General features: G+C 38.9%; 5 protein-coding genes across 7 annotated transcripts; 2 read left to right on the top strand and 3 right to left on the bottom strand.

Annotated features, from left to right (window-relative positions):
- Positions 1 to 701: 701 nt before the first annotated feature.
- Senju (UDP-galactose transporter senju) lies at positions 702 to 2540 on the bottom strand. Its single transcript, XM_071706643.1, has 6 exons — positions 2308 to 2540; positions 2054 to 2168; positions 1920 to 1966; positions 1674 to 1813; positions 1449 to 1592; positions 702 to 1374 (listed from the first exon to the last, which is right to left on the bottom strand). The coding sequence occupies exons 1-6, from the start codon at positions 2393 to 2395 to the stop codon at positions 898 to 900; spliced, it is 1011 nt and encodes a 336-aa protein (XP_071562744.1). The 5' UTR covers positions 2396 to 2540; the 3' UTR covers positions 702 to 897.
- Positions 2541 to 3037: 497 nt separating this feature from the next.
- Tbc1d23 (TBC1 domain family member 23) lies at positions 3038 to 8502 on the bottom strand. Its single transcript, XM_071706634.1, has 9 exons — positions 7949 to 8502; positions 7312 to 7532; positions 7037 to 7241; positions 6673 to 6909; positions 6222 to 6597; positions 5860 to 6073; positions 5442 to 5777; positions 5220 to 5352; positions 3038 to 5148 (listed from the first exon to the last, which is right to left on the bottom strand). The coding sequence occupies exons 1-9, from the start codon at positions 7975 to 7977 to the stop codon at positions 4875 to 4877; spliced, it is 2025 nt and encodes a 674-aa protein (XP_071562735.1). The 5' UTR covers positions 7978 to 8502; the 3' UTR covers positions 3038 to 4874.
- A 224-nt stretch (positions 8503 to 8726) lies between these two features.
- On the top strand, positions 8727 to 12863 carry Tom70 (translocase of outer membrane 70). Its single transcript, XM_071706635.1, has 8 exons — positions 8727 to 9817; positions 10318 to 10491; positions 10601 to 10808; positions 10973 to 11108; positions 11188 to 11542; positions 11637 to 11870; positions 11966 to 12186; positions 12332 to 12863. The coding sequence occupies exons 1-8, from the start codon at positions 9557 to 9559 to the stop codon at positions 12513 to 12515; spliced, it is 1773 nt and encodes a 590-aa protein (XP_071562736.1). The 5' UTR covers positions 8727 to 9556; the 3' UTR covers positions 12516 to 12863.
- A 418-nt stretch (positions 12864 to 13281) lies between these two features.
- Alg7 (Alg7 dolichyl-phosphate N-acetylglucosaminephosphotransferase) lies at positions 13282 to 18945 on the bottom strand. Of its 2 annotated transcripts, none has more exons than XM_071706641.1 (7): positions 18532 to 18945; positions 18147 to 18261; positions 17469 to 17914; positions 13866 to 14054; positions 13705 to 13775; positions 13467 to 13630; positions 13282 to 13406 (listed from the first exon to the last, which is right to left on the bottom strand). In XM_071706641.1, the coding sequence occupies exons 1-7, from the start codon at positions 18696 to 18698 to the stop codon at positions 13341 to 13343; spliced, it is 1218 nt and encodes a 405-aa protein (XP_071562742.1). In that variant the 5' UTR covers positions 18699 to 18945; the 3' UTR covers positions 13282 to 13340. The 2 variants fall into 2 exon arrangements, with proteins under 2 accessions (XP_071562742.1, XP_071562743.1); XM_071706642.1 differs by having other exon boundaries at positions 18521 to 18649.
- Positions 14530 to 17314, top strand: Mgat3 (beta-1,4-mannosyl-glycoprotein 4-beta-N-acetylglucosaminyltransferase). Of its 2 annotated transcripts, none has more exons than XM_071706640.1 (3): positions 14530 to 15068; positions 15719 to 15957; positions 16047 to 17314. In XM_071706640.1, the coding sequence occupies exons 2-3, from the start codon at positions 15799 to 15801 to the stop codon at positions 17175 to 17177; spliced, it is 1290 nt and encodes a 429-aa protein (XP_071562741.1). In that variant the 5' UTR covers positions 14530 to 15068; positions 15719 to 15798; the 3' UTR covers positions 17178 to 17314. The 2 variants fall into 2 exon arrangements, with proteins under 2 accessions (XP_071562741.1, XP_071562740.1); XM_071706639.1 differs by having other exon boundaries at positions 14530 to 15119.
- Positions 18946 to 19170: the final 225 nt, after the last annotated feature.

Genomic DNA, 19170 nt, shown 5'->3' with positions numbered 1-19170 from the left:
TTCTTGACAGTGAATTATCAAGGATTTTTACAGATCGCTTCGCTCAGCTTCTACGAATAGATTGGAATAGATAATGAAAAGTGGCGCGATCGCGAAGTCGCTCGTTACGCGGAAGAGAGACGAATGTATTCGGAGGAAAGACAGAGATGATGGGAGGGGGCGTCGAGGGGCGCAATTAGTTAAATGGACTTTAAATTTAAAGCCGCGACATTGCGCAAAGTGACCAATGAAGAAGACGCCTGCATTGGCCACCATATGATCTCGATTGAATGAAGCGATATGAATCGTTTTGCGAGAGTGTTAGGGCTGATTTTCACGTATCTGAGGCCTGGGGCGAGCGATTTGGAATAATCGGAATTGAAATCCAAAAGCTAAAACGTTTAACGATCTTTCCTTGTCCAGATATCGAATTTTATTATAAAAGATATCCGTAAAAATCAAAATTCAAAGACCAAGTAATACGTGATTGATGTTTCGCTCTGATATCTGCGAAATCCCCTTTTTTTAAATAGGAGATTAGATATATAATACAAAAAGCTAGAGAAAGATACTAGAATTTGATAAGGTATCGCAAAGTATTATTGCCACTCAGATCTTAGTCCATTTCGTTTCCGTTTAAAAAGGCTTTGAGAAATATAATATAAAAATATTTTTTCGCAATTAATATCGCTCGTTAAATCATCTACTTAATTTTCTATTAATTTGTTGAAAGAAACTGTGATATTTTTATTCAGGTGTTCAGTCATTATCTTAAATTAACAAACCTTATATCACATAATCATCGTCGCGCGATAAAGCATATTATAACGGCTTAAGGCTAATGGTAACGTACACTTTGTTTTGCAATTTTAGTTGGCGATTATATCGTCATTTGGAAAAAGAATTTAATACTGTCGTTTACACCAGAAGCTTCCCACTTTCCGCTGTCTCTTTAGGTTGAACGTTCTGTACGGGATTTCTCGAATATAAAACGACGGCGAAGCTCACCATAGCTATAGAAACGATGGTGTTCGTGCTGATAGGTATGCTAAATAGAATCCAGCATAGCATCGCTGTAAAAATCAGCTCCACCGCGCTAGCGAAGGTCTTCAATATAGAATTCAAGGTCTTCAGGAAGAAGCTCGTTATTATCCCGACGAGCGAATTGTTCAACATAATTAGGATTACTTTCGGCTGCAGAAACGTACCGATCTCGACGTTGGTCAGCGTTTCGTTAACGCCGTTCGTGAATGCACTTAACAGGACAATCGCCACAATATTGCAGAAAATACTGTCGATGTACATAAATACGTTCTGTATAAAAATGTCGATGTCCGCGCCTTGCCGTTTCAGCAAATATTCGTTATACACCCCGGCTAAGCAGGAGCATGTTGTCTGTAAAGCAAGATGTTTTTCAAGATAACATATCGCGTCTCCATTCACATATGTATCAATGATAGGTGACTCACTTGTACAAGAATCAGAAGTAGAAAAATATCTACGTGGAATTCCGTGCCAAGGACGTGGGCGTCGAAGTGCTTTACCATGCAGCCGACTGTCAAGATCACTAGGGAAAACCACTGCGTCGCGGACAACTTTTTGCTAAATATGACCTAGAAGAAATCAGAATTCTTACATTATCTGTTCAACACGTCGTTGCTCTACTCCTACACTGAAAGCAACATTATTGATACCTGGAAAATGATTCCCGTAAGTACAACGCGGAGTTGCAGCAAGACGTAGTAAGTCGTGGGGTCGAATCTAGCCAGATTGACAAATGCTAGATTGTTGTACAGGCAATATAAAAGCGCAGGTATCATATATAGCAGAAGCACTAAAAATTGACAGAAGTTTTCTTTAGTATCCTTTGGAAATCGATCATGCTGGGCATTTATATAGTAAGTTCCTAGAATTCTTTATCTCTATTTTTAATATCTCACCCTTTTTATTCTTCCTCGTCTCCTGGAGAAGCGTTAGGATGCTATTACTGCAAATTCAGAATTAATATTGATAAGAAAAATCAAGCTAAGATGAAGTCAGCTGTAAACAAACTACGAATTCTCGAGTTGCTTACTCTTTGCAGTAGAGTGCTGTGGATATGATCAATTTTAGAACTTCTGTCATCAGCACAACTGCCACAATATTATATTCGTAGCGGCCGCTTCTCTGAGACCACGTCACGAGAATACCTGCAGGAGATTATTGCATTCCGATGTCAAATTTAACGGCAATTCACGTTTAATTAATAAAATCCCTGTTTTATTTTTCTCATTTGTTGCTTACAGCAAGCAAGATGAAAGTTGGTTACAAAACATGTGATCGACATACCTTGGTTTATGAAGAGAGCTATATAGGAGATGAAAATAACAGGACTCCACCTTCCCGGAAACAATTCGCCCCAGTTTATCCCTCCCATCCTTCGACTTTTCTTGGCCACTTCAGCTTGAACAATTTTGGGCCATCATGTTTGAGAGTCATTCCTTCTCCGGTTTTGTACGTATGCACGTCAACGCGCACCAGCAAAGGCCGCTGGCGGCTGGCCGGATACTGGCTGATACTACTACACGTATCAACACATTTTGCGCATGTGTGCGTATGTTCCAATAACACACATATATACGCCACGCTTTCGCCAGCTGCGCGAATTCTACTATTCATGTATTTATCTCAATCTCCAAAATGCCCTCATTATACTCATAGTCATTTATACTCCAAACGTAGAATTATATAAATAAATGTACGTAGCGCGTGTCTATTAACCTGTAGAACCAGTCATTTTTTAAATCTACAAACTGGATTTTCGTACTTAGCGCTGAGAATGCTGATGATAACGTATCAGTAATGATATGGTACCGGCTTCTAAGTTGACTAATATTATTTTTTAATCCATACAGGGAAAAAAATATATATATATGCATGTATACATATACGTATACAATCCCACAAATCCACATTTATTTTTCTATAAATTATACTAAATTATTTACAGCGTTGATATTAGCAATAAGAGTTTTGTCGTTTAATTAATTTGATAAAGGAATTTAATACAGTGTTTGAGTTACTTTGTTGTTAACTTTTTATTATATATATATAATATGTATATATTATAATATATATATTATTTCTGTAATATATTACATGGCCTTTTTGTTATATACACATCTATAAACATGTATTTGGGAGTTTTCGACAATTTCCATACGTTTAATTTCTTAAAAGTTGATTTTCTATTGCTGTCTATATGTGACTCATTTCCACCTTTCATCTCAAATTGTCTGTTCGGAAGCACATATATGAAAAGTTTTATCACATATACTCGTACGATGTGTATTATTGATAATTTAAAACCTATATATATATGTTGCATACAATTGTCGGTGTTGATAATACTCAAATTGTTAACAACATATATGTACATTCTCCAGTTTTCTAGTAAATCTTTATATAATTTTTAGATGTTAAAATTGTTTTTTTTTCAGTTGATTTAACTAATTTATGTGTAAATGTAAACGTGTAAGTAAACGTAAAAAATCCGCATTCTCAAACCATAACATACAAGCTACGCAGCTACAGGAAAACTCATTTATTAATTTATTAATAGAGCATATAATACCGAAAGTCTCGTAGATTATAAGGAGGCAAGTAATATGCAATATTAACTACTACAACTTATCACAAATATAAATTAAAGAAGATACAGAGCTTCCCTGAAGTAAAACTTTGGGATTTTATTCACTTAAGAATTTCAGGGATACCTTACATACTTTCGTTTTATTATTGATATTATAAAAAATATATATATCTTGTGTAAGCACAAGTTTTGCAAAGAAATAGGAAATGTATTATAATATTTATAATATTTTATTACCGAAAAGATTTGATTGATAATTATAATCTTGTTTTAAAGTATTTTCTTCTAATGTAGAATAGCTCAAACTGGCTCTGAAAAATTCAGATGAGCAGATAATGCGAAAGGTACTATTTGCCTGCAAATATTGCACCTAATATCCACTTATATAATTTGTATAAATAAATTACTTCCTACGAAAACACATTTACAATATGGCGATCTATAAAATGCAAATATACGAGCACGTAGAAATATATTAAAATCACGTTAGGACCACGTTGCCAATTAAAGTAGATAAATATTTTTGCTTGAATACTTATTTCTCCTATGCACGAACACAACCCAAGAAACAATGAACAATGTGCATTAGTCAGGCACATATGTATTAGTATCAACTTAGCTCTTTGCATTTTCCTCTTTCTACAGAATCTTAATCTAATCAAATAGTCTTCGCTAACGTTAGCACTGCGAAAATTTTATGCAAATTGTCACGCAACAAAGATTCGGAGTAGAGGCCTTTAGATATTTCTATTAGAAATCTAATTTCTAAATTGTTTGGCTAACAATAATTATATATAAACGTGATTTACAAAGTTATGAACGCATTGGTTTTTAGGTCAGTCATACCGTCATGATATTGAAAAAAGTATAAATGACGTAAAATTATCCGGTTAATTAAACATAAGAAATTACATGGACACTTTCATAAGAATTCATCTGTTCGTAATACAATTATATGTAGTTCCCACAAAAATTAACAATATCGGAAATATGTTTACTCAATGTCTAAAGTTTATCGTTTTTGTTAATTATTCTGTTGTCCATATCCAGTGTATATCTCTATATTGATTCAAATGACTATATTTAATACAATAAAAAATGAACGAATAATTACCTCAATAAATAATCGTACAAAAAATCAAATAACTTGTTTATATCGAAGATACATTTTTTAGGAAAAAAAAACTGCTTATCATAAATTAAACTTTATAACATCTGTACATTAACTGAAATTGTTTTATAAATAAAATACGTGTCCATAATATTAATCTGACGTTTTCAGTTGTCTCATGATCTGTTGCGTGATTAACTTGGTCGCTTCGCTTGCGTTTGGTATAAGAAATTTATCCATATCGGAAATAACCGTGTCATTATACTGTGTCGTACCGTATTTGAAAGTTATTAGATCGGCGTGCCGCTTTCTCGACGTTATTTTGACGATACTCGTTAAGGGACGTTTCACGATTACGTGTGCGGCGCCTTTTCGCTCCGGGATTTCTCGCAGTACTATAAGATGACTATCGGTAACCAATAGTTGACTGAAACAAAAAAACCGTGCACATATAATTATGTATCGAAAGAAAATCCCTTTTTCTTATCTATTGCTCACCTATCACAGAGATCGCCATTAACTTTCACCTCTTGGCATTTAAAGGAATGTAATAACTTCGGATCCTTCATCCATTGTTGTATAGATACTACTTCGATAGGCTCTTCACTTTCATTATTAGTCATTGTCATATCTACGAGAGACAGGTCGTCAGATTAAATTAGTTTCTTCTACGATAAGCAATTCGAGATCACTTAAGGATAATCTGAAGAATGTAATTACCTATCTCTTGATCGTCGTCTATACTAAACACAGGCGCAGTCTTTCTCTGACGTCTAATATAGTCCAAGTCTTTGCTATCTCTCTTTTCCATATTGCTATTGACATTTGCCGTAGGATTGACAATATAATCAAATAGCTTTCCCTTTACTTCCTGACTCTTTAGTTTCATAGCTAATCCAATCTTGCCCAAGAGATCCGAATTGTTGTTTTTGACTTTAATTGGGCTTGCTTCATTTGAATTTTCCTCTAACATATTAGCATTACACACTAGACAATGTTGCGAATTGTGATCAATGAGACTTGACACCACTTCGTCACCGAAATATTCATGAATGGCTGAAAACAAAATCATAATAATTATATGAAGAGAACATAATTTATCTTGGTCAAAGTATATCAAAAAATAAAGAATAAATACCCTGATATCCAGAGGTAACCATGCTCACGTATTGTGTATGTTTTTGTAAAAAGGACGCCACTACCATATGCGTGTAGCGATCTTCCTCTTGTCTACCGCTTCCCAGAAAGCAAAGATGTTCTCCGCCAGCTTGCGAACCAACAGCTAATGCTTGACGCTGAGCTTGTAGTAAGCCTTGTACGGCTGTAGCAAACGCGGCAGGTTCTTGCAGCATCTAAAAAGATAGAAATATATTTGATTTTCTTTTATACCAAAATTTATGAAGTGTTACATACATGATTTTAATAAATTTTAAACTATGTTAACCTAATATAGATCTAAAAAAAAATTTTTAAGTACTTTTGTGTAATTCAATAATTTACCAAGTTGCAATCGAGATGAAACGCCGTTGGTAAGTGGCCTGCGTTATACTGTTCGGCAGGTCTACAATCCACGAGAAAGAATCTAACAGACTCAACGGTGCCATTGGGTACGGATGGAGCTTCGATAGCATTTTCTACTAATTCTTGCGCCGATACAGGTAAACACAATGCGTGGGATATTAGCTTCTCATCAGAACTTTCACCGAACATTACGGGATACAAGTCCTGTTTGAAAGACGTTGGGGTCTTCATTGCATAATACTGTGCCAAGGAACAGAAATCGGTTACATCTTCTGCTTCCAAAGCACAGGGCATTACTGCTATCGCGTCTATTATACTTTGTTTGTCCTCGTCTTTCATGCTCAAAATTTGCTCTCTACAAAGATAAGAATTACTTTAGATAATGTGAACAAATATACACTACCTAAATATCAATTTAATCAATATTAACCTGGCATTTATAACCATGATAAGTGAGAGGAACAGCATGAAAAAGGGATCGGCCTGCATGAAGTATAGGTCCCACATTGTACAGATCGCTGGTAATGAACAGACACCAGCGAAAAGGGTATTCATCCATACTTTCGTATATTGATCGGGTGATATCCTTTTTGTGTCCAAGAAGGAGCACAGTTCTGGCTCATGATAGAGAAGCAGCAGTCTCAAGACCGAGCTATATGATTCGCCTCTAAAAAAAATAGTTGAAGGTGACATGAAAAAAAATTTGTTATTAAATAATAAATTTTATATTAACACTAATAACAATATTTATTCAAGTAAGCAAAAAGATGTTTATTACACAGATTCTTCCTTACCTTGGAATATAAATATCTCTTATTGCCTCAAAGAGATTATAAGTTGCAGCGCGCGGTAATTTTAAAGCTATTAAAGGACCTAATAGTTCTAGCCATCCATTTCCTCTTTCGTATTGTTTACACTTACTTTTACAATAAAATGTTAGTATAGACTCAAGATCGGAAACCACCGAGACTTTATCTTCGTCGTCGTTCCCGAGTTTTGCTGCAATGTTTGATAACAGCTATTAATAAATAATAAATGAAGCTCCATAATATCCTTTCAACGTACTCACCGACAAACTGTTGACAGTCGTCGCGAATTATATTTTGCTCAGGTAAATCGTAAACTTCGCTAAAATGGCTCAATTGATCACCTCGATCAGTAACGTAGAGGCAAGCCAGCCAGACGTCCGGTCTTAAACTTGTAGGGATGGGTTGGCCTTTACAAATGGCATATATATCAGACGCAGATGGTGCTTCCGTGTCGAGCAACGCCGCCTCCAGTTCTAACACCCTAAAACAACAAGGAATCAACTTGGAGCTAATGGAAATGACAAAAACTGCCATTTGAAAGTATGTAAATTGAGGATACGTAAGCACGACTATATAGCCATTTGAGTCTACGATTTACACGGATGTAGCGTAATAATTAACATGTTAATTAGCAAAAGCTTTGAAACGATATTACGTAATTCGCGTTGCTCCGCTAACAAGAAATATCCTCTACTGCGCTCTGTCGCAGCTGCACGCAGCACGCGTGCAACGCTGCATTCTCTACGTTTCACGTAAGTATAAGCTTCGCGCGCTGCGAACTGCGTCGCGGATCGACGGAAAGACAGGCGGACGCGAAGTTCCGGCGTTCTCGTCGAGGAGACGCGTCGTCGGCGTCGTCTCCCGACGAGGCAAGAAAGCCGCGCGATCTCGGCTCACCAGGTGTTCTCGTCCTCTTGTAAGGCCATCGCGGCGAACGTCCGACAGCGACGTCGTCCGAGTCTCCGAGACGAGCGCGATGGAGCGCGAGCAAACGGAGATAGTCCGACCTGAGATTTACGTCCTTGAAAGCCGTCTACGAGCACGCGAAGCACGACTTCGGTCGCTCAGCATTCCTCGGGGATCTCGCGCGAACGGGGACTTTCATGTCAAGCGACACTCTCTCAGTTCCGACGGCTGACGGGTTAGTGGCATGACAGCCGATAAAACGTAGCTGAACGCTGAACGTAGCTACTGTTGACAGACCGCCGCCATCTTTCCGGCGTGGTTTCGCGCACGCGCGGGATACGCGGCGCGAATCTCGACGTCGTAACGCGACCACGCGACCCCTTCGCTTTGTTATATATTATTTCATTTCTAATGCTTTTTTGGCTGTCCGGTTTAGAATTAGTTACAAAAGCAGAATGCTGTCTCATGTACGTATTCTCTGCTTTACTTGCATTCAAAACCGTAATACCTCTTTTGTGTATTCTTCTTTGTTCTTGTGTTTCAGCATTTTGTCTTTCAGCTTGAGTGGGTAAGAAACAAAAATAACTACATATCTAATTATATATGTTTGCCAAAATGCTGTTTGATAAGCTATGTAACAAGTTACTGTTCACTTAATTGTCTACATTTACAATATAATTAGCTAAATGCATTTAAATACTTTACAAATTTCTTGAACAATAAATAAAAGTGCTTAAATATGGCATAATAAAGAAGTTCAGACTACTTATAGGTAGAATCATATATCTTATTTATTTATCATCATTCTTAAGTAATTTTTATTTTTTTAGTCCTAATTTAATTATTTTTCTTATTATTAATTAATAATAAGAGCATAGTGGAAAGATCGTGCGATAATAAAATGCTCTTGCAAATACGAGCCTGACCTTAGTTTATTAAATTCATGTTTTTAAAGAAAAAGGTCGTGGCTATTGATTTTTTATTCGAATATTGTATTCGTAGGAATTAACTTCGAAGAACCACGGCAAGCACGATAATTGCATGAAAATATTAAAGGAATTAAAGGACGAAAACAAAATGTTAAAGGAGGAATTGTCAGATTTGAAGAGCAGGCATGCCAAGGGATATCATCCGGTATCGCTCGATGAATTAATCATAAATAATCGATAAGTTAAATCGAAGTCGAAGTGGCCGCGAGCCGCGACACTCGCCGAGGCGAGGGGGCGCTACCGCACAAGGACAGAGAGAAGGAATATTTCACGCGACTGCCGCGCATCGCGATCGCGATACCCCGGCCGGAATATTCCGGATACTCGTCGGCACCGAGGACTGCCGAGGACGGTCGAGAAGATCGCCCGCAACGGCCGCAACCCGAACAGGACCGAGACCGAGGAGTGAACGCGTCCGCATGATCGTCGCCTGGACCACGCGTTCCCTCGTGCTCTCGCAGCCTCGTGGTGTCCTACGTCGGTGAGAGAGAGTGAGAGATTCGTCGTCCTATCCAGGTCTCCTCGTCGCGATCCCGGTGGTGCTGGGTGTCACGTGTCACGTCGTGACCGTCCGCGCGCGGCTAACGATTCCCGAATCCCGGTCGTAGGAATGACCGCCTCGAGCGGCGTGGCCGGCAGCAGCCCGCTGCCGAAATGGCAGCTCGCGCTCGTGGTCGGGGCGCCGGTCGCCCTTGGCCTCGGCTACATGTACTACAGGAACAGGAACAGCGGCAGCGGCAAGATCGACAAGCCGGAACGCGACAGGTTCAGGAGCGGCGCGGCCAAGGAGAACGGCGCGCCCGCCGACAAGCAGATCTCCATCGACGGCGATTGCCTACCCAAAGTGCCTTCACCAGCGGCCGAGCCGGAGGTTAAGACCGCCTGCCTTATCTGGGAACGTCCGATAGATCGTGAAAATCCATTTATCTGAAATTAAGAAAGAGGGTATCTTATGCTATATCAATGTCACGTTTGTCGGTGCCTCATAGTTTTTAAGAAACGTCGTGAGTGATAAATTCGTTTACTTCCCCTGTATCGTTGGTAGTCGTAATTATACCATTGATGTGTCTAAATGCTGTTATCAGGAGCGATAATTTTAAGTAAATAATACTGCCAGCAAATCCTGCTAAACTTTGTGATAATAAGATTGTAAGATATGTAGGTAGTGCACGTGATAAGTGGACTTTTCTGGTCGATCAAGGCTTTCTCAGTATATATTTGTTTATCTCTTAGAACTTAAATGAAATAATTCGTAATGCCGTTCACCGTGGCATTATATACTTCTAGAATATTCTAGATTATATAGATAATATCATAGATTGAAGAAGATAGTACTTTCATGACTGACCTGAGCAAATTCTTTTGTTCTAGACTCCTTTACAAAAGGCGCAGAAGTATAAGAATGAAGGAAATGTACATTTCAAAACGGGAAAATATGACGAGGCTATTGCTCGATACAATAAAGCAATCGACGTTTGTCCAAAGGGGAACGTGGAGGACCTCGCGACTTTTTATCAAAATAGAGCGGCTGCGTATGAACAATTGGTAATAAAATTGATTATACTAATAATAAGCCATAAAAATATGATTTTAATCGATTGTCTAAGTTGTTGCGATATAAGTTTTTTTACACAATTGTAATTGCAACTTACAGAAAAAATATAGTGCTGTAAAAGCAGACTGTACAAAAGCGTTAGAATTAAATCCAAGATATGCAAAAGCTTTGCTACGTCGGGCACGTGCTTTAGAGCAGATAGGGGACTTGGAAGCTGCCTTGGAAGACGTGACTACCGCATGTATTCACGAAGGCTTTTCTAATCAGACTTCCCTTTCAATGGCAGATAAGGTCTTGGAAAAGCTCGGTGAGTTACACGTACACAAAAGCACTTGATATTAAATAAAATACTACTACCATTATTATCTACAAAATTATATGTGATTGATGACTGGGATAGCTCAAAACCCTTATGAAAAGCGGTATAGTTTTTTTAGTAACTTAAGTAACTTGAGTAAAAATTATTTTCAGGGAAACAACACGCCCAGGAAAATTTGGCAAACAAAAAGTTTATAATGCCAAGCAAGCATTTCATCAAAACTTACATTATGTCTTTTCCCAAGGATCCAGTGTTTTCTAGACTTCAGCATCCGGAAAATATTCCAGAGTGAGTATCGGCAGAAGAGACAGTTTCTGGTAATTTTGACGTTTACTTTTTAATGTAATGTTCGTGATTTGATTAACAGATTTTTCAAAAAACCATTACAAGCGTTGAAAGTCACGGAATACGATGATATAATACCGCTGTGCACGGAAATCGTTAAAAACCCCGAATTTGATACGTTACCTTCATCTAAACTAGAGGTGCTATTATTACGGGCTACGTTTCACTTACTTTTGGGCGAACACGATGCTGCAATCCAAGATTTTGAAACGATATTGAGCAGCGAAGATGCGTCTGATGACGTGAAGATAAACGCCCTGATAAAGAGAGCGACATTATACATGCAACTCGATAATCCAGAAATGACTTTTAAAGACTTTGATTTAGCCATTAGTATGAATCCAAGTTGTAGCGATATCTATCATCATAGAGGACAGGTATGCGTCTTTGGGTACATTTTTCTTGCACGCGTATAAGTGCACATATAAAATAATGTAATAATACGATAATGATACTTCTTTATCATTTTAGGTAAATTTGCTCATGAACAGAATAGACGAAGCTAAGCGCGATTTTGAAAGGGTCGTTGAGTACAATCCAAACTTTGGCATAGCATACGTGCAAAAATGTTACACGGATTATCGTTTTGCGATGTTCAATAGAGATGTAGGATTAGCCGAAACGGCTGTGAGAGACTTTGAGAGAGCTTTCGAGAAGTACCCAGATCCTCCTGAATGTATATACTGTTATATATTGTATGCTCAGGTACGTAATTGTAATTTCTTTAAAAAAATAAGCGATAAATTATTACTGTTGTACACATTTTGACTTATTGGTGAAATTTTCAATAATCATTGTAGATGATGTCCGAAACTCAACAATACCAGAAGGCTGATACTTATTTTGCTAAAGCAATAGAGAAAGATCCGGAGAACGCAACTGTCTATGTGCACAGAGGTTTACTGCAATTGCAATGGAACGGTAATGTTGATAAAACTGTGGAATACATTAACAAAGCGTTAGAATTGGACGAGAAATGCGAGCTTGCATATGAATCGCTAGGAAGTATCGAAGTACAAAGGTATGTTTCCAACGTAATTGTTCATAATGATTATTGCATGTATGTTCGAATTATTTAAGTGATCCAGTTGCGATCACATACGTGACTGAAAAATCCGAAGATATTCTAATAAAAATATATTCTAAATCCATTTTTTCTTTCACAGAGGAAATATAGAGGAAGCAATAAGATTATTTGACAAGGCTTTGGTATTCTGTCGTACATTCATGGAACTGACACACATATACAGCTTGAGAGACGCTGCGAAAACACAACTTAATATAAAGAATCGATTAGGTATGGACGTCATTCGGTCGTCCTCTCGATTCATCCCAAATTCCATGTTCTAAATTATTAAGAAATTAAAAATAAAACACCACTGTTACTAAACTACAAGAATCAAATTTTATGTTAGTACATCAATCATCACAATATCATACAGGGTATCCCAAAAACTGAAATATGCAAATAGTTTTGCATTATTATACCGAATTATTTTATATATATATATATATAACCACTTTTAGTTCTAACATTTGATCTGACTTACACAAAGAAGTTAGTGATACAATATACTAGTTTTAGATCATCAAAGCTTTAAAGTATTTGTTAGCATGATAAACAGTTATTTAGAATTGCTCAAATTTTACTTTGTAAGATTTTGTGTTTGTGCAGATATTAAAATTGGTTGTGTATTATTTGAGTAATTTTATAATTATAATCACAAATTTTTTAATTCCTAAAGAATGAAGTATATTTATGTATCTTTGCTTAGAATACTTTACATGTTAAAAATAGCCTATTATTGAAAATTCATATGAAATCTTTTTATGCGATTGTTTTTAATAAAGTTATATACATATATAAAGTTTGTATAATAGAGAGAAACTTATACAGAAGTTATTTTATGGTTATTCCTTATTTTATCATATGTGCAGAAAATAATGTATTAATAAAATAAATGTTTGTAATATACTTTTGTATTTAAAACCATGAAAATTTGAGGATCCTTAAAATTTATGACACAATCTTGGTATTCTATGAAAGGGAAATAGGAAATTAGGAAAAAAGTAGGAAATAGTATGATCACTGATAATAATTGCGATAAACTCGAGATTTTTATTATTTTAATATATTTTTATTCTTGCATGTAAATATTATTTTAATTAATTTATTTAAACATCGTAAAATATGGAAGCCAAAGGATATCTGATAACAAATGCCATCATGCTGCTGACAATCTAAAAAAAGATATTGATTTTATATATTTTGAATTAAATACATTTATTTTTTTTAATTACCTGAATTATCAGTAAAATTGAAGTTAGCGTTGGTTCTTTCAATGGACCAGCATTGATCAGTACAAAATTAATCAAAGTTAGATTATTGCAAGTCACAATACCTTCCTTGTCTTCTTGCCATTTTATCAATTGAAATGTTTTAAATATATACATTAGCAGCCTTCCTAGTAAAGTAAAATATAATTCTAAACAACACAAACAATATTTTCCTCATATAAGATAAATTATGCTATAATACCTAGTACATTAAGTTCCGATTTGTGAAATACAGTTACACTAGGCTCCAATTTATCCATCTTTTCATTATACCTGCGGATAAAATGTACATATACGCTATGAGTAGATCTTTCTATGGAATGGAATTTTCTGACGGAATCGTCTTTCATGTTCAGAACTTACTTTGGTAATCTGTGTCTAGGACACGGTACAAGATGAAATAATTGCGGCACGCTATACAGGAAATTGATTATCTGCGGGATGAAAAACAATAGGGTCGTCTTGCTGAAGTGGCCTATGATACCGACGACAGCGAAAGTCATTCCCGATAGATAGCAAAACGTGTCACCCACGAAAACCTGCGATGGATACCTTGAACAAAGCATCATTATTCCTTTATCTCAACGTGACCTCGAAACATCTAATATAATCGTAAATTCATGTATATTACAAATTAAATATATACATATATTATAAAATATATTAATAAATTATATAGATTCACATATATATATTTACGCGAATACAAACTACAGAGGGGATCATTATGTAAATGGCAATTACCCCCCCCCCCCCCATTCTGTATTATATCTCTTTTGCAGCAGCGTGCTTTATCTTATTATGCATATTTTTTCCCATGCAAATACGGGAAATCGTAAACATGTGTGAAACACGTGCGGGGCATCGCCCCGATGAGAAATCGCTAAATCGAGCGCCATTGCTTAGCGACTGTGAGCGAGGACCAGGTGGCCACCATGATGACTACAAACGCGCGGGCTTCTGGCTGCGAAGAGAGAGCCGCCGCCGCTTTTCCTCGAGCCTGACTAGCTAATTTTCGAATTAATGATCTAGTTTCTGACTCATGGGCGGGTCCGTTTCGCCCGCAAGACGGATTACTCATGCATGGCAACGCGGGGCGGAAGGGTGGCACGTAGATACGATTCGACGAGACGCGAGACGCCGCCGTAAGACGCGTGCGCTTTGCGGATAGTCGCGATCGGCGAGAGTGTGTTCGTCGACGAGCACAACGGGCGGGATCGCCGGCTGCTGCGGCGCTCGGGCGTGGTTTTTCACGTCGTCGCGGTACGCGCCGTTGCCCGGCCAGGAGGGGAGAGACAGAAGGTGCACCTGGAGCGGCTGGAGCTCGGGGGGCGCCTTTCCCCCCATTTCCCCCCGCTGCAGCCAGTCAGCCTGAGTCAGGCAGCGACTATCGACGGGACTAGAGGTATGCGCGGTGTCGCGCGTTACCGGTCGCCGATTGTCCTGTAGTCGCCGTGGGATCTGACAAAGCCTTAAAATCGGTGTGTCCGGCGATCAACGGGCACCGCAAATTAAATGGCACGTCCCGCCGCGGTGACATCACCGTACGAGCATCACGGGGTCCTGGTGAGATCATCGTCGAAGGCGTCGTCGTCGTCGTCGTCGTCGAGCCGCATTGTGAGCGACGCTTTATTACGTAATATTGTTGTGGGCACTGGGCAATGACATGCGTGCGGGGCGGAGGCTGCCGGGGCGTTTAACGAGGCGCGGAATCCAATTGGTGGGCGATAAATATTCTCTGCACTACGGCGGATCGGCGACGATGCCGTTTACCTCGCACGACTGAAAAGAATATCGTGCGAATAATGAATATCGGGGAGATATGCGGGGAAATATGAGAAACGTCGTGTCGAGAAATGGGGTCAACGAATTTCTCATGTTAAAGCCCACTTGAGACGATCTATAATCCCTGACGGTTTTCAAGATAATTTCTTCTTTGATGTGCGTATATGTATATAGTTCAATATATATATATACGCGTATGTACTCCGATTCTTTAATTGTTCTCTGTATTGCACATAAAGTTATAAATAGAATTCCATCCTGTATTCGTAAGACGAGTTACATATCATCTGGTTTTAGTGGGCTTTAAATAGAGATGCACGGTATAGAGAATGCTATGGATCCTTTAAAGAAGGTCGAAAGCTGATAAAATGTAAATTTAAGTTACTGATTTTGTTCTCGATGATGTTCGTGGGACTATAATCTCAACGAAGATGTCTCAGACAGCTAGCAAGATTTCTCTTCGGGAACGTAAGATGAGAAATTGAACTGTCACAGCGCAGGGATCGGTGCCATGCAGGTCCGTCTAGATGGGAAGCTGGCGTTGCTGTATACTCTATTGGTCTTGCAAGTTCTGATTGTTATGATCTATGTCGCCACAACTCCGCCGGCCGAGCTAGCTGCGTCAACGACTCGCGCATCCGTCAGTTTCGTCAAGTTTGAAGCATCACAGGTGCTGCGAATTTGTGATTGACGATGTAAAACGTTAACGATTACATTACTTGAGATATTCTAAAACTAATTATTTTCTTTCATCAATAGGAACTACACGTAAACCAGGGCAATCGTAAAAAGTCACCAATTTACCAGACAATCAATGGAGAGGTAGCGTTGAAGGATGTCAAGACATTTAGGCTGTTTGAAGTATACAATCGTACCGTATGCTGGAGATATGGAGTGGACCAGCGTAAGACGAAGAGCAATGAGCATTTGGAAAGATGTATCTGCAATCAAGGGTGGCACGGCTTGGATTGCGGACAACCGGAAGTCGTGTGGAGGGCAATCATGGCATCGAAACAGAACGTTAGCCTAAAACGTCGCAAGACCGCCAGACACATTATTCACATCTTTTTTCTAAGCGACTACAACTCGGCGATCGCCGAGGTGATAGTGGAGGAACTCTATAACGTGGTGGACCTTTTTGTAATTTGTGATTTCAACAACGCGGAGGATAATTTCCGGCACAAACTGTCCAAGGGACTGTTGCAGCGGGAGCAAAAGAAGATTCTATACATCAACGTGGCGACCAAGTCCCGCAAACCATCCAGGATAGTATCAAAATACGTATGGGATAAAATCAGGACCGTCGTGCAGAATTTAAGGGACGACGATATCTACGTGACGACGGAGCCGGAACAGATATTAAACTCCAGGGCATTAATGTTCCTCAAGGTGTACGACGGTTGGCCTCAGCCCATCGGATTTAGATTAAGATGGTCGATATACGGCTTCTTCTGGCAGCATCCGCTCAAGACAACGATCACGCTCGGCGCGTACACCGTCGGTTTGATGCGCAACGCCTATCAATCCAACTCGCTTGTATTGCGGCAACAGTTGGATGGAGACACCAGCGAGAGAGATATTTTAGGATTAGTCATAGGAGATTTGAACCACTACGGCGGGTGGTACTGCAATCTGTGCCAGGCGCCCGCGAATATTATTATCGGTCTTCGCAATAAAGTTCAGTCTAAGGAGATTTATATCGAGAAGACTATCGACGTGCCCTTCGTCGAGGACCTAATAGGTAGCGGACTGTGGTTGGACGGTAAAACTGGTCTTCTGAGAGTCTCTAAGTCCAGGGATTCCTATTTCGCGCCAGAAACGATTCTCAATAACACGTGGAAGTACGACTGGCTGGTAGACAATTTTTACGCTAAACTAGATTACTACTGACGTACTGGTCGCACCCGACTGTGATATTAACTCATACTATCAATACTCAATGTACACTAATGTAATATTATACTGAATTTATACACTAAAATATTACGTTGACGAAATATAAATGTTAAATGGTTTATACATATAAATTTTCACGCTTGGAAATTCAAAACTCCCTTATCCAAAAAGATCCCTTCCACATAATACGTTACATATTATCACAAACCAAATAATCATTATTATAGGTGGTATTTTATAAATTATAAATTATTCATAAGAACAGTATTTTTTAGTACAACTTACCAATTAAATTTGAATAATGCGAGGGAAGTTGTTATATAAGGCAGCATAAAGTATATTGAAAACTGGTGCGCCTTCCATTGACTGCCAAATAACTCGACAACATTGAAGACGAGAATGCTTGTGGCGATGACTAAACTTTGTCCGACCTCCAAACCGTTTATCCCGGCTAATATGTTTATAGCGTTTGTGCAAAACACCGCCAACATTCCCATATATACATAGTAGAAAATCCACAAGTCCAGCGAGAAACCAAGCCACGATCTCAACGGTTTTGGTACGATGATTATCGTGGAGTTAAAATTAACATAGTAAACCATCAGTAACGGCAAAGATGCTACAGTGGGCAGAAGTAGTTTATGCCGCCAACGAAGATCCAAAACGTCGTCGGCAAAGCCCAAGAGTAGCATGCAACATATGGACAGTAACGCAGCCAGAAATTCAACGAACTGTAATAGAAAAGCGCGTTCTACATTGCTTATAAATCTACACACACATTTTAAAATCAGATATAACACAATACAGAATATATAATATATTGTAATACAATTATATCTCGTATTCTTAGATTAGGTGTAGCCATTTCTAAAGTTATTCAAAGCTAATCTTAACTTAATCTTCTAAAACCAGAATCGGAGGGAGGAAATTACGCTTAGCTCTGACTGACACTCGTCACCGTACCTTGTCATGTGGGAAGTTTACGTTGCTAAATATACAATCTGTAAACGGCACGGGAATAAAGAAGAACATTGTTACGAGAAACACGCATCCGGTGACAACGCCTATCGCCTCTGGTCTGCAAGAATAAACCCAGTCGGGTGCCGAGCATCGTGGTGTAACGATCGACAGAGAAACATATATGAATACAACGAGCGTGTTTCGTACAAAACGAGCCTCTTGGAAGACAGACCGGATCAACTCCGTGAGAGAGAAAGCCGAGAAAACTCAAGTTGCAGTCATGTGCTCCGATACGAAAGTTTCGAAATGTATAAAACGTGGAGTCGATCAGCTCGGTTTCTGGGAGGCTCGAGCAGCGTTGGATTCCGATATCCTACATCCCACTCACACTTTCCCACTGCTCCTCTTGCTCATGTCGACGCCGTAGAGGTTAGCCTTGACGAACATGGATTTTATCCTCGGGATCAGGCGAACGGTCAAGCCGTACGCGCACACGGACATCACCGCGTTGACGCATATCGGCAGCAACAACTTCCACGTCTCGTTCTCGTTCATCGTTACGCGGTGCGCGTATTCCGCGCGGAAATATACCGATTTCACTTCTCGCGCACCCGCGACGGATCAGCGACGCGCTCAAGGGCGATAAGCAACCGCGATAAACGGAGAGGCCGATCTTCCCTCTTCGTGTTGATCTTGAACGCGTTTTCTTACATCGACACTGAGATGGTGCATCATTCTCGCACTGATTACACGCACACCGCATATTTACTTCCTGGGCGCCGCCATATGCGCCGTATCGATGTCTCGAAGATCGATCGAGGACGACGAGATCGATCAGGAGACTCGTAACCGGAAATCGAAGACTGAAGAGAAAGATCCGAGAGAGGATTTCAGGATTTAGCGATAATAATGAATATTATCAAACTGAAATTTAATGTAGATACAAAAGATTCTTTTAATAAAAACTTTTATCCCTTTCCCTCTAAACTTTGAAGCTCATTTCCTTTTTTATTGTAATTATTTTCTC

This window comes from Temnothorax nylanderi, unplaced genomic scaffold (genome assembly GCF_030848795.1).
Source record: "Temnothorax nylanderi isolate EJ_2023f unplaced genomic scaffold, tnyl_v1.0 TNYL_tig0053_pilon, whole genome shotgun sequence".
NCBI classification, from domain to species: domain Eukaryota; kingdom Metazoa; phylum Arthropoda; class Insecta; order Hymenoptera; family Formicidae; genus Temnothorax; species Temnothorax nylanderi.
This window is presented reverse-complemented; position numbering and strand designations above follow the sequence as displayed.